The sequence below is a fragment of the Aphelocoma coerulescens genome, chromosome 2 (assembly GCF_041296385.1).
Source record: "Aphelocoma coerulescens isolate FSJ_1873_10779 chromosome 2, UR_Acoe_1.0, whole genome shotgun sequence".
Lineage (NCBI taxonomy): Eukaryota > Metazoa > Chordata > Aves > Passeriformes > Corvidae > Aphelocoma > Aphelocoma coerulescens.
In genome coordinates this window covers 164,194,424-164,213,317 of record NC_091015.1, presented here as the reverse complement: position 1 = coordinate 164,213,317, position 18,894 = coordinate 164,194,424, and the positions used below count along the sequence as shown (strand labels likewise).

Genomic DNA, 18,894 nt, shown 5'->3' with positions numbered 1-18,894 from the left:
GAAAAGAAAATGTGACCCCCTTCCCTCCAAATTATTATAGTCCGAAATGACGGAGCTTTCAGGCAAAGATATGGGAAAAGGAATAACAGTTCTTTACTAATACATACATATATATTTGTGTATAACAAAGCAAACAAACAACAACAACAGCAGCAACAACGAACCAACCCAGAAACGCAGTGCCGGCCTCTCTCGGCTCCCGGGCCCTTTCCCCTCGGGTGCAGTTCCGCTCACAGCCGGCGGGGGCGCTGGCGGCTCCCGGCTGGGCAGGGCGGGTGCGGTGATTCCCCCCGCGCCTGCAGGGGGCGCTGTGCGCGAGCTCAGCCGTGTCTCCCTGAGGGGGTCATGGCGGGCAGGCTGGGTGGTGCCGGGGGCTGCAGCAGGAACCCCGGAGGGGTGGTAGGACGGCAGGGACAAGCAGACCCCGGAGTAACAAACAGAATGTAACAGGAAACTCCACCTCAGCAGGAGCCGTGGGGTTGGGTTAGAGTGCAGCAAAAAAGCCGAGGCAGTGGCAGAAAGCAGCGGGGCTGTGCAGCAGCAGCAGCCAGGCTCCTCTGCAGCAGCTGTCGCAAGCAGCCAGGGAGATGCGCCCTCTGGGAAGGGGGAGAGGGTCGGGGTTCCTGGTTTTCCCAAGGCACCCGAATAGATGGTGAGGGTCCTTTCCAGTCAGACCGGGTGTTAATAAGGTCCCAGTACAACAGCTGATCTAACCAGCGAAGCTCCACTCACGTAGGAGGAGACAGCAGGAGACGGAACCCCGCAGTGGTGGCGAATTCTTCCCACAGCGACCACAGCCTGTCTCTCCTCCGATGCCGAGAGAGAGCAAGGAGCTGAGCCCAGCCCCTCGCCTCGCGGCCAAAATCTCAGGGTATCTTTGCCCTTGCAAAGAGAAAACCCTCAGGTAAGAAAGGAGACAGCTGCACCCTTCCCCAGCCTTGGCCATTTCTTCTGTCTCTCTTAAGTGCGGGTTGTTGTTGTCTCTTAGCAACAGATGGGACAAAATTCCAGGAGAGAAAGAAACAAAAGGAAAAAAATCCTAAGCCCCAACACCCAGTAAATGGCAAAGTACTTGTCACTTCAACAGCTGATAGCTATTGCCTAATAATACACAAGCACAAACGTTGGCAACATGAAAAACATGCCCTAAGCTGCCAGTGAACTTGCAACCAGTACAGCCTAAACAATACAGACTGGGATCTCTGTGTGGCTGGGGAGCAGTGTCGCATTATTATGTGAAATAAGAGTAGGATAATCTTTCCAGGGCTTTCCCCAGGGCTGGGAAGTGCATTTTCCATAGAGAGGTATGGCTGGGAATTTTATTTACAGCTTTTAAAAATTTACTGTATAAAGCATGGAAACACATAATAGTTGTATTTATGATTTGGACTAACTCAGAGGAGGAGTCATCCTGTGATAGCTGAGGGAATAAACTGCAGGACAGTGTTTTTCACTTGCAGGTAAGTAGAACACCAGCACAACCAATATTCTACAGCAGTAAAAACACCTCACAGGTTAAAGTGAAAGACTCATAAACAGGAAAACTAGTTCCTATCCATAAATTCAATTTCATACTCTGTCTAGTAATATTATGTATTGGTATTTTCTGATGAGCTGCAGGGTAATAAGACTTAACTTTGCATCCAGTTATGAGGAATAAATTATAAAATATAATTACAGAGAAAGTGAGATTATAAAATTTTAATGTAGTAAGGAATAATTAAAAAACAAATAAAAAGCTGCGTTCTTGAAAGCCTGTCCTGAAACAAGCCATAGAAAAAACCGGCTCTTTTACTTGAATAGTGACCTACAGCCTTTCCAGGTGCTGTTGTAACTTGGTTTGGTAGAGCAGTTAAATAAAAATTAACCAGGTGGAAATGATGCTGTGCTTCAGGTGGTGGCTGTTTTGCAGCCACTTTACAGGCATTAAGCTTTAATAAATTTGTAGGGTCAGGAAAGATGTTTGTGAATGCTACATCCATGGCATGCAGAATGCCTGCTGCAGTCTTCCCAGAATTAATTACTTGGAGTATCTTTGTGGTTTTTTTTCTCCTTTTTTCTTCTTTTAAATTCCTGAATGGTAGCACATAACTGTGTGTGCTCAGGGAAAATGCAATTTTGCTGTCTTTGTGGTGATGAAAAAACAGTTTCCTGCAACTGAGGGAAATGCTTGAATAACTTTGGGAACAACCATTAAGCAACAAGTTGTGTAACAATGTTAAAAACTTACATATGATGAAAATAAAACTTTCTAGGAATCTGCTGCCTCTCTCATAGTTCCAATTATTAGTGAGTGCTCTTGGCTACCTAAATAGCATGACTCTGTCTTTTCTTATCTTGAAGAATTTAGTTGCCATAGGTGTGCGAACATTGTCAGAATTTGTATTTAAAGAATAGCTTTTGATAGGGCTTTTAAAAGCTTTTTTGCTTTATTTCCTGACCATGTGCTTGTGCCCTTTTCAACTCTGCTGCCTTATTTTTTATTGTTCTAACGTGTTAAAAATGGCATAAATGGGTAACTAAAGTGTGACACCTCATGTTCTTTCTGAGTGATTGCTTTTGGGAACTCTGATAAGCGTCTTTAAAATTTTTCTGTATTTTCTTTTTGTGCCTTCTGTTCTTCCCAGCTGCACTGATTTCTGAAAGTGTTCACCTTGGTGCAATTGCCTTTTTTCACAACTCTTGGTACAGGGCTTGGTCTTTTTCAGGGATGGCTGGTACTTTTGCATCTCTCACTGTCTTCTGTTGTCAGTTCTGAAGAAAATAGCAACTTCAGCTTCAAAAATTGTCTGAAACTCTCTAAAATGCTTTGCTACTCTGTCTCTTCATATCCTGAAGTACAAAGATTTGAACTGTCAGATAAGGTCGTGGTGCCCTCTGAAAACTTCTTGTTGATGTCTCATACCCCTTTGCCCAAAATTAGAAGTGACCTTTGAGAACAGACTACTTTTTGTAATTATATCAGGACTTAAGTGACTAAAAGACATTTTGAAGCTCTGCTTACAAGACCTAATCATTTCTGTAAAAGCCAGCCAGTGTGGTGAGCAGCTTCCCTTGACTGTCCAAGCCTGTGAGCGCCTGAAGTTAAACACACTGATTGATACTTCCAGTTTTGAAGAATGAATTGCTGTTTCTGTCCTTTAGGGCTATTTTTGGGTGAAGTTTGTCACTTGAAACGCCTTTGCAAAACGTGTTGGCAGCTTTAGAGTAATTTAAAGTACGTCTCATTGCTTTTGATTGTGCCATATCCTGTGCACTAGATGTCAGCATTGGTCTGTACTGCTGGTTCCTGGGACACAGTAGGAATCATCCAGAGTTTCTGTGGCAGTTTCTTCTGGCTGGCTGACTCCAAAGCAAGATTATCATCCAGGCCAGAGGCAAAAAGAATTAAGTTGCCTGTGACTCACGCCAATACACTGATAAGCTAAAGAAGCACATGGTGGTAGTTCCTTATCAAGTTTGTTTCAACTTTAAGCCTAACGGAGCTTTAACTAAATTCCACCTCACTTGTTGGCAGTGTGCATATGTATCATGGAATTCTTTAGGTTGGAATAGACCTCAAGGCAAATCATTAACTCAGCACTGCCAAGCCCAACACTAAACCATGTCCCCAAGTGCCACATCTACATGTCTTCTAAAGCCCTTCAGGGATGGTGACTCCACCATGTCCCTGGGCAGCCGCAGCCTGTAACAATACTTGACTCAGTGAAGAAACCTGGGTCTGTGTCTTTCTATGACATTTTGCTACTTTGACATTATTTTTTACATAGTTGGGAAAAGCTCCCATTGAACCCAGTGCTGCCCTCCAAAACTTGCTTCATGCAAGGCAGTGGTGAGGCACTGGCACAGGTTTGCCAGAGGAGCTGTGGATGCCCCATTCCTGGGAGTGTCAAGGCCAGGTTGGACAGGGCTTGGAACAACCTGATCTAGAAAAAGATGTTCCTGCCCATGGCAGGAGAGTGGAACAAGATGATATTTAAGGTCCCTTGCAACCTAAACCATGTTATGATTCTGTGATTCAATCTCACAGTGTATAAATCACAGTACAGTTTAGTGGAATGAAAATTTTGTGGTTTACAAGATTAGAGACATAAAAATCGAGACAGTAGTTTCTTGCTTTCATAGCCTGAGATTTTAAGATTAGATTTAATCTTAAAGGGATGAAAATCTTAGTGAATCAATAAATCTTGGAGTGGCATATTTGTGCACTCTTCTCATTCACATGACTGTCATGTTAAGTATCTTCCATTCCGTGTGGAGCTGTTTAGCTGTTACTGTTTTCACTGTTTACTTGTTAGTACCACTTACAAATAAAGTTGAAGCTGCAGAACTCCATCTTTGCAGTTTTTGTTAACAGCTGAACCGAGCTTAAGTTTTCCTGGCTGTAGAAGCTGTCATGCCTGGGTGTGTGCAAATCCCTGGCCTTCTGCAGCGCCAATGTCTGCTACTGCGTTTTGCCTCCTGTTTGTTTTTTAAAACTCAGCACTTGAAATCTTTGATAAAAACCCAGTCCTTTTCTCTTTTCCTTTCCAACTCCAGCTCTCAGAAGAGGAGAAGATCCAGCGTTACAGCATCCTATCAGAGCTCTACGAGCGCATTGGTTTCCACCGCAAATCGGCGTTTTTCAAGCGCATCGCAGCCATGCAGTGCGCGGCCCCCAGCATCCCCGAGCCTGGCTGGAGGGCCTGCTACAAGCTGCTGCTGGAGACTCTGCCTGGCTACAGCCTCTCCCTGGACCCTCAGGACTTCAGCAAAGGTCAGTGTGGATTACCCCAGTTGGGCACTTAGCTGGCTTTCCATAATAATTTCCTTGAGAGATTTCATACTAAACCTAAATTATTTACTAATCTGAAACTAATTCCAACAGATAAAGCAGTTGTTTAACATTGTACCTTCACTTTCTCTTAATGTTGTTCCAATAATTCCAAATTTCTGTGAGCCACTGCTGAACCTGTTGCTGTGGTTCCCTGTTTGCAGGAAGTAATTGTTTTATTTACAAAAACTTCATTTCTAATGTTTTTCAAAAATGTCTTTGTTTTGATAATATGCTTCTCAGTACATAAAAAGGCCATATATTATTTTGGATTTTTTTTCAGTTTAAGTGCTTTCAGCTGTTGGCATCAGAAATTGTATTTCTTCTGGTTTTGTAGTTGTTTGATTTTATAATGAAAGATTAAAAGGCCTTTTACATTTTTTTGTATATAGACACACATAAAGATTCTTTTACATATTTTTGTATGTAGACACACATACATACATATAATGTAACTAACAGGGTCAAGTAGGCCACATTTTCCCACAAATTAGATCAGAGACAACTAAAATGCTGCTTGGCAGCTCCTTTTGAATAAACCTTTCCAAAACTTTGTGTTGTGTTCTATAGCAGCAGTTTTGGGGACCATTCCCTAAATGTTGTAACTGCAGGAGAGGAAGTGCAGGAAGTGATGGGCTGAGCTTTATTTGTGGATGGTTAGTGTTGTTTTTTTTTAAACTGCTGCGATTTAGCAGTCATTATATGTGAGGGGGGTAGAAAATGCCACGTGGACTGGGTGGAAAAAGGCAGAGAATCTAATCTAGGAAGAAGGAATGTGCTGGGAAGAATATGCTGTGGTCTGGGATGGGACTGTGTTGGGAGAAGAGGTTGTAGAAGTTCTGCAAGAAACGATGATTTAAAAGGCAAAAAAATGACATGATTGGTGTTTATCTTTCATTTTTACCTTTCCTTCATGTTGCACTGAAATGCTTTGTCTGATTTTCACCCCCAAAATGGCTCTTTTACAGACATATGGAAAGATCACTGTACACTCTAAGATAGAAATGACATTTCACACATGAAAAATAATGAGACTCTCAAAATATAAACTCTCAAGGTTTAGTTGCAGTAAATATTCCTAAAATAGTTTGCCAAATGCTGATGGGTGATATTAGAAGGAAGGCTGTTGAAGTTTATGAAGTATTGCACTTCTTGAAATATCTGTTATTTAAAAATTACTGCTCTTGCTTACTACTAAAAGCAGGTTAAGCTTCATTAAGAGTGTTTCATATTATGGTTCTGAAAGGAAAGTTATGTTATGATCTATTTATTCGTTCCACAGATACTCTGCAAATATGAAGTAATTCATAGTCTGAAACTTAGTTTTAAATACTGAAAATCAGGATATGTGCCTCGTGTTCTAAAGCGTTACTGCTTTTATTGGTCAGGAAAGCATTTAGAGAAAATATCTCTTGCTTGATCTTTAAAGAGAGTTAAGAATTACAAGATTTTTTTTTTTTTACAAGGACATGGAATGACAGGACAAGGGGGGATGGCTTCAAACTGACAGAGAGTAGGTTTAGATTGGATATTAGGCAGAAATTCTTTACTGTGAGGGTGCTGAGGCCCTGGCACAGGTTGCCCAGAGCAGCTGTGGCTGCCTCATCCCTGGAAGTGTTCAAGGCCAGGTTAGACGGGGTTTAGAGCAACCTGGTCCAGTGAAAGGTGTCCCTGCCCATGGCAGGGAGTTGGAAATAGATGATCTTTAAGGTCTCTCCCAGTCCAAACCATTCTATGTTTCTATGAGTTCAGTTTCTGTATGAAATCTCATGTACATTGTCCAGAGAATTTAAAAAATACATAAAACTTCAAAGGTTTTGCATACCATTTTGGTTCGTGGGAAGTGTTAACTTCATCTTCTGCATTTTAATGGTACATTTCTTAGTCGATAGACAAGCACATAAAACAAAAATTGGTTTCATGTTTAGATATTCAAGCAAACACAATCCTAATTTTTGTGTTGAGTACAAGATTTGGATTTGTAACAACCTTTGGGTGATCGGTGTAAGTGCCATAAAATACTGCTTAGCATATGAAGAAAACCAAAATCAATGGGTTTGTGATGACTTCCAGGTTTAAAATATATTAAATACCTGTATTTTTTCCAGGAACTCACAGGGGATGGGCTGCAGTGCAGATGCGTTTGCTCCATGAACTCGTCTATGCTTCCAGGAGAATGGGCAATCCTGCCCTGTGTGTCAGGCATCTCTCCTTCCTGCTCCAGACCATGCTGGATTTCCTTTCTGACCAAGGTAGGACTTTTTAAAGAAGAATATGTTTGCAGTTTCTATTGACCCACAGTCAAATAATGTGACTCTGTTTTGAAATACAATTAATTGGAGAAGTAATGGAGAGCACAGAAGTTGGGGAATTCTGTGTATGCCTGAGGTGGGTTGTTGATGGTAATCAGTCAACAGAGAGTTGAAATTAGATGATCTTTAAGGTCCTTTCCAACCCAAACCATTCTGTGTTTCTAACTTGTAGAGAATGAACATGATGGACCTGAGTTAAACAGTGTTTAACTGGTACAGTGGCCTTAAATTTCTCTACATTTCTTCAGTTTCTTTCTTTTTTTTTTTTAATCAGCAATAAATTTCAACAGGATTTTAATACATTTGTCAAAGGTTGACTATGCAAAATGTCTGTGGATGATTTTCAGCAATGGGAATTTACAGAATCACCTGGAAAGCCAAAAGTGACAACTGTTACGTTTGTATTACATTTCTTAAGAAAAATATTCCAGACTGACCTATCACCCAGCTCAATGAGACCAGTGATCTTAATTATTTTAAATAATTTTAAAAATTGGTTTTGCTTCTCAGTAAGATAGGTAAAAAAAAAAGCAGTTTTTTCCAGTTACTCCTTTGTTTACAATAAAGAGGATGGAAGTGAAAAAGGATAGGGTTTATTTCTTTTCTTTTCTCCTTTAGTTATGGCCACATGTCTCCCCTTAGTGACTCCTGCAGCCAAGAACTGTATTGGCAAACTTTAGGTTTTTGCTTGATTTTTTCCCTCTGTTTAGTGGCTCAAATCAGTGCTGGAGGAAGGAGAAGAACTGGACTAAAATGGATAAACTGGACTAAATGTGCTTTCTGCCTGTAGATCTTATTTGCCGTTAAAAGGTCCTTGCATTTTCCTGGACTTACAGTGAAGCTTTGTTAATATGTGTATGGAAGGTTGTGCTGAAGACAAGGTTTAAGCTCTACCACTCTGCATCTCCACATGTGACATTGTTAATCCCTAATCCTAAAAAGGTTTGAACTCTTGAAGAAAAGCAACTTTTTTGGTTTTTTGCCTTCACACATTGTATGTCTGAGTAAAGCCTCTGGTTTCATAAGACCTATAATAACTGAGATATTTAGTGCCTTTGAGAAATCAAACTGAATGTTCTCCCATGTGTTTGAAAAATATTTTTTTCTCCTTCTCTCCTGAATACATCCAAAATAGAGCTTGCTGTTGAGTTTGATGTATTTTATTGATATGCTCTTGCTCAGACATGAGTGGTGTTCCAAAGGAGCTGAAGTGTGGATGACAGTGCCAGAAATGTATTTCTGGCTTGTAATTTTTTTGGTAACTCTTCTGAGATGGGTACTGTGTGACCATAGAATCATTAAGGTTGCAAAAGGCCTCCAAGATCATCAAGTCCAACCTGATGTTGTGCAAGGGTCCATTTAGCATAGAAAATTACTTTAAATAAATAGTTCTTTTAAAAACATCAGAATATTAGGAAAAAGTAAACCAACAAACACCCTTCAGTCTTGAGCTGTGGTAAAGAACAAAAGCAAGACAATTGAAGGCAGAGGGTTATGTTACTGTTTTACTTACTGTGAACTGTTCTCCTTATAAACTGTTAAAAAGGTGTCATTAGTATTTTTCTCTGATAATCACAGTGAAACATCCAGATTTTCTTAACCAATTGAAGGTTTAATTAGAAAACAGAAACAATGGAGTGGTATTGGAGTTCAAGAGTGCCAAGATTATACTGTTCTTCTGTGCTGCATAGAAAGTCACCAGTTACCAAGGGTGGAAGAAAACTCACTGTTTGGAAAAGTCAATTTTTTGAATGTTTTCTTTCCTAAATAAACTTCATATTTTTAAAGCTTGTTACTGATTATCTGCTAAATCCTATTCTTGTATTTAAAGTTTGGGTAGTTTGCAAGTCATTGTAAAAATTAGAATACATAGAAGTGAAAACTCTTAAGCTGAGAGAAGTTACCAGCTAAACATTTGGCACTGGAACTTGATCTTCTAACCCTTTTTCTCTCAGGATTAGCTGCCTCTAGACACAGAAAAGGAATATTTTCTAGTTTTTGAATCTAATTCTGCTCATTTACTAGTTCAGTTGAAGTTGGTATACCGGGACTTCAGAGAACAGAAAAAAGAGATTTATTCTCCAAGTAGAAATTCAGCAGATGAGATTTATTTGTTCCAGTGAAATCTAGATCTATTAATTAGAAGCTCTTGCTTCTATTAATGGAACACAAATGCATAGTCAAAACTGGTTTGTGTTCAAAACAAGATTTAGTGTTTTAATTGAATGACACATTTTAAAATAGAACTTGTTTACTTGAATTTACTTGAACCTCCAACCATGCAGCCTGGCAAGGCTAAATAAAGAGTATCATCAAGTAAATAGGAGATGTCAGTCACTATTTTAACAACATGGAAGCTAAAAATTTGATTTAAAATTAAGCTATTTAGTTACATAAATACATAAAATGCCGTCTTCTGCTAAGCAAAAAGAGCTACTAAATTCGTCACAAAACCTCTAATCTCAAGCCATTATGTTTTAATGTTAACAAGCCCTTAAGAATCACTTTCTTTAAGTAAGATTTAAAATATACAGTTGCAAAGTTGCTTGGAATTAAACCTGTCTTTTGTATAATACTTTTTGAAACAAAACTCTGTGTACAGCTCAGTGAATTTGAATTGAATAATGTCAGATATTTGGAAAAAAAGCCATTCTTTTATTGTGGCTCTTTACTGATAATATCCATACTGGTTAAAAGGACTGTGACTTGCACCGAGTGCAAATAATTCTGAGTTGGCTCATCTCTTAGGGCCTCACTAAACACAGAACTATTTGGAAACAGCTGCTAAGGAAATGTGACTGTCCACTCACCAGAGCATGTCCCTGTGGTGAAGGAGTATAAAGTTGGGAATGTTCCTGCATTGCCGTTTTGAAGATTTGAGGTTTGAAAGCGAAAGCTCTGAACAGTTCATTTCAGAAAAGGTGGCACCTGTTTGAAGGTCATTGAAAGACCTTGTAGTTGATACACCAGGGGAGGCAGCAATAAACTTTGGATACATCAGGTGAACTTGGCCTGTATACCAAGGAGCAGCCGGCTGATGGATTTCAGGGGAGCAGAGATGAAGTTCACCAGTGATGTGCTGTGACTGGACTTGAGGTTGCCACTCTCAAAGCCCTCTATAAGCAAGTGCCCAACCTTCCAAAAGTCTGGGAGGTCTACAAAGTGTTGGAGTCTTTGCTGTCTTGGCTGCTGGCTGCTCCTGTGAGGCTGCTCTTGCCCCATCCCACTGATGCTGCTGCCGTGGCTCTGCTCCCTGGCTGGGCAGCTCTGGGAGGGACCCTGGGGAAAGCCCCATGGCACCCATGGAGATCTCCCCCATGGCACTCTGGGGACCAGCACTGGAGCAGTGGTGGGGGTAACCCCTTTCCTGTGCTCCTCATCATTCTTGGCATTTTCCTACTTTCCTGTTCTCTCTTTCTTTCCTCTTTTATGAAAAAAGTTATCGCTTTGGATTCCAACATTTAATTTTGTTTGTGTTTTAATCCCACTTCTGGGTATGTTTAGAACCTTATTCCTTCCTGCAGTTGTGGATTAAGGCAAAACTTGCCTCTCCTCACCTTAACTGGATCAGGACTGTCCCTTATCCATGCAAGCTCATATTCTTTCAGATGTTCAGGAGGTTCCCAGCTGTTATTCGTGCTCTTAGCTTCTGGTGGCAGGGATCTTGTGCTGAGGTGACCTTTTCTCACCCACCATGCATAGCATGGGATGAAACTAGGAGTATTCTATTCATTATTTTTCTCTTTTTTTTTTGGGGGGGGGAGCAGGGAGGGGGCTAGTTCCTTAGAGACCCTCAAGGTTCTTCTGTTTTGTTGTTTGGGAAATAATGTGCACTTTTCAGTGCTTCTCTGCCAAGATCGTCCTGTCTTGTGGTTATTGTTGCTGCACTTGAGTTCTTTCCAGTCTTCTGGTGAGGTGACAGCCTTCACATCTGAGATCCCAACTGCTCTGTCAAGTACTTAATGAATTAAACTACTGACTCTGTGATGATTCTGCTTAAACATGCAGAAGCAATTTTTCATCTGTTGACCAGGGGTTTGGATTATTCTTGAGCTGACAGTAGGTGATGGAGAGAACAGTACTTCCCAAAATATCCTGGTGTGCCTTTCTGTCCTTCCTCTGTGTGGTTGATTCTTAAATCATTGGATACTACCGAAAGGTGCTTTTTCTCAGCCTGTACTGAGATCATTGTAACTGATGAAGAATTTCTGCCCAAATTTCTGCTGAATGCTGTTTCAGTTCCCCTCATCCTCTAGATGAGTTGGGATGGACTTGTCAGTGTTGGCTGGGCAGGCCACCTTGATGCCTTGACAGCTTGGACTTCTTGGTAGGCAAGGGACTTCACACTATTAATCTGAGAGCACTTTCAAAACCTTTTCCTTTCAAGCCTGCTGTGCTCAGGTGATGAGTGAGATGTCAGCTGCCAGGGTGAGGTTGTGCCTTTTGCAAAGAAGTGATGAGTTTGATCTAAGAAAGAAACTCCCAACCTTGTTTATCTTCAGAAATTATAGTTAAGCCCGGACTAAGCATAGTTTGATGATGTCAGATGTGGTGTCTTACAACTCTTAAAATATGTCTTTCAATCTTGCAGTTTGAAAGAGGAAATTATGCAGTATTTTAGACATTTTTATTTATAGAACAGATTGCATATGCATCCCCTCAGTGTCATTTAAATTTCAAATTGCTATGTATAAGTATGGGAAATAAGGAAGAATATTAAACTGGGCTCATGAAAATTGACAGCTAGACCACAAGTGAATGTGGAAATGACTTTAAGTTTAACCCTTTGTAGCCCTCCTGCCCAGCAGCAGTGAGGACGAAACTCAGTTTCTGAGGATCTTTACTTAAAACTGTAACATTGTCCTGAATTTCCGTCCAGACCTGGGAAATTGAAGTGAAGCTGCACAGACACTTGGTGGGTTTTACCTCCCCGCAGAGATGGGACTAAATGGCATTTCAGTGGAGCTGGGGATAGGAATAGCCTATGAGCCTATAAATTAATTTTGGCCATGGAATGATTTAAAACGGCATCTTTTTTTGAGGGACTGCTGGAGCAGCTTGTGACTCTGTTCACCTCACTGTCTCCTGTTCTCTTGCTCATATCTTGCTGTGACTTTCTCATTTTCCCATGTTTACAGAGCTGTAGCCAGAGTTGTTGAGAGTTTCAGCTCATTTCAGTTTGAGCTGGTTGCTCACCATTTCTCCCATTTGCCACTTCTGCCTATTCTCATAATGTTGCTCTTCCTTTTTTTCTCCTGTTTTTCATATTTAGGTTAGAGGAAACAAGATTATAATATTACAAATAAAGACATAAGCCCAGAAAAGATTTTGAGGTGTAACTTGCTCAACTCATGAAAAATAGTAACTTCACACAGAAGCAGGAAGCCTGCCAGAACTGAAGGATAATTGAGGTATGGAAAGAGACACTCAGGGAAGATTGAGCTGTATCAGAAAATTTGGATCAACATTTTTTGCTTAGGAATGAAGATTCCAGTGCTGGTCCTTCCTCTACAAGGACTAAATCTGTGAAATTATTTTGAAATGTAATTAGAAGTGGTTTATGATAGGGAGTGATCTGAACTGTAAAATGAGTAGTAATAAATTTCAGGTATCAGATAAGGTTCAAAGATGCCAAAAGCATTTTAATTTTAAACAGCTGAACTACAGTTGCAGTTAATTTCTTAAACTGTTTTTATCCTCACTTTAAAATTACAAATGGCAAGTGTATTGCTGTATTTTTTTATGAGTTCAGGGAGAGATGGAAGTTCTTCCAACTGATATATCTATGTCATAGTCTTCCTCATGACCCTGGCCATGCCAGTGGTTCTCTTTACAAGATTCATCACTCCCCTTATGCATCCATGGCCGTCTCAATACTGACTAAGTGACCCTTGTCATTGATAGTTCTCTTGAAGTGAGGTAAATCAAATTCCATCCTTTGAACCCCTCTGGAGTTCAGTAAATTTGGCCTCAGTACTCAGAAGCTCTAGTAAATAGTAGTAGGTGTATGGATAATTGTGATTTAATTAGGAAGAGGTTGGAACATCTTTGAAGCATGATTTATTTTCAGGGAATGATGGAGCATTTAAATGAGTGTGATTTCGTTAATACAGTGTTCCCGAATTAAAAAGAAAAAACAAAAAAACAAACCAAACAACAGCTATTGGTACATTAATTCACTAATGATTAGAAGAGATAAAAACAATAAGTAAATGAGTTTAGGCTGTTGAGGAAGGAGATTTGCAGTCATGTGCTCAGCAATAACCAAATCATCCCTGTATTATCAACACTGTTCTCAGCACAAATCCAAAACACAGCCCCAGCCCAGCTACTGTGAAAATTAACTCTACCCCGGCCCAAAGCAGCACTTGTCAAAACAGATGTAAGCTATTTGGGAACTGACAAAAGTGACAATATCACAATTTGTTGCTGAGTCGGTTATTTAGAAGAGTTTCTAGAGTAGACTTGACTGTGATAATGTTACTTGAGAGTGGAGAGTAAGGGATCCTGTGTTGGAAACGTGCTCTTAGAGAGTCTGCTGATGCTGTCACAGGTAATCCCCCAGAGCTGATGAAGGCACCAACTGCTCTGCTCTGCAGTTCTGTTTTGTGCTGCAATGCTTAAAATACTTTAAACTGCATTTAAATTAGGGCAGCATTTCTTGTAGGATCATCTGTAGTGTGTAAATTAATTTTTAGAAAGGTAAATGTTACTGATTGGAAGGGCTAAAAAGAATGATGCTTTAATCAGACTGAACAGAGAATAAATGCAAGTTAAAACTTTAGAGTTGAACTGAGGTTTACTTAACTGACACTGATGAACTGGTTTTAATGCACTGTGTTGTATTTTAGGTGACAAGGTACCTGCAAGTTGGTTTTGCCCAACCAGTAAACAAAAAGGGAGCTACTTTGGTTGATCTTACAATATTCAGATTAACTGATTTCAGGATGAGGATGGAAATCTTCAATATAATTACCAGGGAATATTTGTAGCAGCCTGGGTAGTTCTTAGCCATTACTTTGAAATATTTTGAAGCTTCACCATAGTGTCATATCCTGCCTGTGTACATACCTATAAATAAGTGTACGTGTGTGTATGTATATGTGTAAAAATATATTAAACAGACTTGTCACCTCGTGTGTTTGATGTATAGCAGTGGCACAGTGTGGTGTAAGAATGAATATATTAAAAAAGCCTGAATGGAAATGCTTTCTGATGCGTTGGAATAAAAGACTTGGGAGATTGAATATGAAGTAAAAGGAAGCTCCTTAGAAGCCAATTAACTCTTATTCATCATGGTACCATGACCTTCACTCTTGTATTCCTGATCCCAAAAGTTGTTAATCTGTGACACTTTTTGCTGGGTTTTTGAAATCCTGCCCTTTAAAAAATCTCTCTCTGGAATTTGTATTTTGTAGCAACAAGCCAACTTATTAAATAACTTTGCTCAAACTGCTTTATTAAAAGGGTGTAATTTATTTTCCTGAATTACATGTCTTTTTAGACTTCGAATTTTTTTTAGATGGAATAAATAAATAAAATGGAGTAAACTGAGTAAACTAGCAACAGGAATAAAAGATTTGTTTTCATAGATATGAAAAGCAACAGTTTTTTAAGTCTCATGTTATATAAAGGAAAAAATTATGTACTGTGAATCAAATGTTTAATATTACAGACAAAACTGAAAGTCTCACACGTGATCTACCTTTGCTTAGACTTGAGTGTCAGTGAGGTACAGACAAAAACTCCAGCCAATGCCACAGCCACATTGTTAGGCTACAATCAGCAGATCAGTTGTTACAGTAAAATAGTGCTTTTTTATGACAAAAAAAATTCTGTTAATTTTTTTAAGGTTCACTCATGAACAAAATGAAGTCTTTGAGCTTTAGCCCAAAATTCCTGTCTTCATGTAGGCAGCTCTGATCTTGAAGAAGTCTGATTTCCCTCAATTAATTGAGGGAAAAGATACAGGTGGGCAAATGGAGGCACATTGCGATGTTTTTATTCCAGAAAAAAAAAATTCCTTTGGGGAAGATCTGCTTTAATTGGCAAGATGAAGACATGAAGAATTAGTGCTGTATTATTAAGTGCTAATTTTTTTGTACCAAAGGAAGCTATTTTAGGAGGTGCTATGTTACTAAAATTCAAATACATTTTATATGACATTTAACAGACTCAATACTGCTCTCTCACCCTAAATTAAAATTAAAGCACTGGAGTCAAGGTTGCTATTGAAATTGGAAAAAGAAATATCCATGTTTAAAAATGGATCATCCATGTACCTTAGTGAACTTCCCCGTATGATGTCCATTGAGTGTGACTGGATGTGCTATGAAAAGATCAGTAAGATAGGAGTGATACTGAAGAGATGTTTTTACAGAAGGATGGGAAAACTCAACTGTACATTAGGAGACATTTTAAGTTTTCAGACAGTTTTCCAGCTTTTTCAACCATCCTTTTTTTTCAAGCAGGCATTAAAATTTCGAATCCTTATAAACCTTCCTGGCCAAATTCCTGTGACGCTGAAGAACAGTATTGGGGAAAATGTTCTGCAGAAATCAGTGTGTTGTTCTTTCCATCCTCTGTCTCTGACTTTCCACACAGAATGCAGAATCAGATGTGTTTAACAGTTATGCCATTGTATCTGTGAGTATTTACAGAACCTACCTTGCCCAGCAGCAGCTTTGCAGCAGTCCTTAACTTCATTTATCATTATATAAGTTACCCTAATTTACTCCACTTTGTGTAGAAGTAGGACTCCTGGTACTCCTTACCATGAAAAAATTATTACTGATTTCAGTGGTTTACATACTGGTTTTGTGTGTACAAAATGTATTTTTTAGCATTGAAAGTATGCATGCAGACATCTGAAGTTCTGAGATATGGTGGAGAGCCAGACACTGAAATTTTAATGGTGTCTTTATGAACTCTGTCTTCAGCTATGTTGATTTTTTTAATGAGGTTTTAATGAGAAATATTTTTGTTCAAACTGGCTGGGCCTTCATGTGTACACATTTTGAATAATTATTAAAATTCTTGTAATGGAAGACTGTGATATGTTTAGCCAGTCTCTTCCCATTCTTTTTCTCTGTGGCAGTCACTGTAGAAGCTGAAAACATTCTGCTTCTAAAAGACAGCTATTTTTATTTGTCTAAAATACTATTTTCTTCCCCCTTCCTGCAAAGTTAGTAGTAAATTGAGAGCTTAGTTTTCAAAGATGAGCTATTACACAGCAAATAACTGAATCCTTTGTGTGGATGGAATCAGTCTCTTTAATATAGTTCATGATGCTCTAGTCATGAAAGCAGGTCTTAATCTCTGGGTAGCATAGATTAATTATTTTCCTGTAGTTTCTGCCCTTTTCTGTGTCAAACAGTGAATTTTATTTGTCTCTGCTGTGTTTTATTTATGTTGCTTGATTTCTTAAAGAAATGGGATTCATACTCTGCTGACTGCCAGTGCCTTTCTCCGTAAGAACAGCTTTGGAGTCTGTGTTGGGAACACACACATTTATTGCAGTAGACAATGTTGGGATGAACACCCAGGGTTCCTGTGTTGCTTTCAAAGCAGCTTGTTCAAGTATCAGATTTCTGAGCAGTTTGAAGTTGTGGTTACTTGCTCCATGTATTTTTCAGAAAAATATTAGAGGTGCTGTTTGTTACTAAAACTGTAGAAAGTGCCATCACCCAATTCCCATCAGAGTTAATGGGGTGGAAAAGCAGGTGGTGCTGCCTGCAGATGAGAGGAGCTGCTCTGTTCTGCTGAGCTCCCAGCCCAAGTGCTGCAGGAGTGGATTGATCGTGCAGGTCTTGCTGAGGTGCTTTGCTCACACCTCTGTCCTGGTCGAGCTTGGGAAGGGGGTGCCCTGAGTACACAAATGTGGTGCTCCCTGTCTGTCTGCATCTGCCCAAACCAGAGCTCAGGCACTGCCTGAAAGGGTCTGAGGAGCTTTGCACACCCCTGCAATCTGTGATTAACTGCAGAGTAAAAAGTGTGTGGTGGTTGCTCTCCGTGAATACTCAACTTACACTGCAGCTTTTGTGAGGGCCTTAATGTAGTTTGTGGCCTTTTTGAAATTCTTTAGACAATACACTGTGTCTTGATAGTAGGGAAGCAGATACGGACTTCTTTTCTTACCTAGTTGTCAAAAGGCTCACCAAGTAATTTTCCTTTTTTGTGTGTGTGTGAAGGAAATATCACAGAATAGTTTGGGTTGGGATGGACATTAAAGATCATCCCTGCCATGGGCAGGGACACCTTCCTCTTAGACCAGGTGGCTCCAAGTCCCATCCAGCCTGGCCCTGAACACTTCAAGGGATAGGAGAGCCACAGCTTCTCTGGGCAACCTGTTCCAGGGCCTCATCACCCTCAGTAACTAGTTTTTTCCTAATATCTTATCTAAACCTGCCCTCTGTCAGTCTGAATCCATTTCTCTTTGTCCTGTCACTACATGCTCTTGTAAAAAGTCTCTCTCCATCTTTCTTGTAGGCTCCCTTTAGGCACTGGAAGGCCATATCTATGTTTATGGGTGCAAAAACTACTTTTCTCTTGTTTTATTTTTTTTTTCTGTCATTAGACTGACTTTTCTGTCTTGTTATATATTACTATTAATTTAATAAGGAGATGTTTGAGTCTTTCCTGAAAGAGTTGGGTCAGGACTGCTGCAGGAACTCCCCTCAGACTTCTCCTTTGTGACCATTATTCAATGTTTTCAAGGGAGAAGGAAAAATCTCAGCCAGCACAAAGCACCCTGGGCAATGAGGGTTTTTGTTAAAATGTTGTTTCTGGGCCTATCACTGAGGTAAAATTGAAGTCAGAAGGTATTTAGCTATTTGTTTTCAATATTTTAGTGAGCTGCATGAGGAAATGATATTGTTCCAATGTGATTGGTGGGTCAGACATGAAATGTTCTCTTTCTTTATTCCACCTGGCTCTAGGTGTACTGCAAGGAACACCATGATTTGATCAACACAACTTCAACCAGTTGTTGCCAAAGAACAAATGCTGCATTTTTACTATTTGACTTAGTGTTCAATGGGTAGTGCCTGAATCTGTGTACAGCTGTTTTAAATCTTTTCAAATATTAAAGAGCTAAAATCTACAGTTACAGCAATTGCGTTCTCATTTTCTGTGTTATCTGCCAAGACATGAACTGCTGTTTGTGTGATACTGTCAAATCACAGTTGCTAAAGTGCTTAAAAATGTTAGTCTACATCTGACCTTCTGTCCTGTCCTGGTCTGATTTTTTCAGTGGCACCATTATTGTGAAATACTGCTCCACATGACTATGAAATGAGGAGAAAGTTGTCTTTTTCACATTTAGTAGCTTTTAATCACTAATGGCTTCTGACTGTGCACCTGAAGCTCTCAGATTTTTGTGTTCTCATATTAGAAGAAGGTTTGAAGCAGCTTGGACACAAACCCAATGCTCGTTATGTTGTTGTGAAGTAGTTAAGCAATGAAATTCCAAGAATATGGGTGGACTTGCTAAATTTCCGGTGGTCAGAAGCAGTCAAAACCAATTTGGTATGCAGTGGGGAAACTACCGTGGGATTATACTGATCAAACTGAGCAGAATGTGTTCGAGTGCCAGTGCTGACAGTGGCTTTGCTCAGCTTTATTTGGTTACAGCCATTCTGTGATCCTGGTCTTTCAGTCAGTCTGGAGAGAAACCATGGGGAAAAAAAATTGTGAACATAGTTAATCCAGATGAGAAAATAAGCTGTCACTCCTCACTCAGTAAATGAGTCTCTAATACCTACACAACAG

General features: G+C 39.7%; 1 protein-coding gene across 5 annotated transcripts in view; it reads left to right on the top strand.

Moving 5' to 3' along the window:
* TRAPPC9 (trafficking protein particle complex subunit 9) overlaps positions 1-18,894 on the top strand; it is a 459,459-nt gene that overhangs the window by 23,828 nt on the left and 416,737 nt on the right. For all 5 annotated transcript variants that reach the window (XM_069005535.1, XM_069005533.1, XM_069005534.1 and 2 more), the window contains 2 exons: positions 4,540-4,756; positions 6,922-7,065. In XM_069005535.1, the coding sequence (XP_068861636.1) occupies positions 4,540-4,756; positions 6,922-7,065 (361 nt within the window). The remainder of the gene's footprint in view (positions 1-4,539; positions 4,757-6,921; positions 7,066-18,894) is intronic.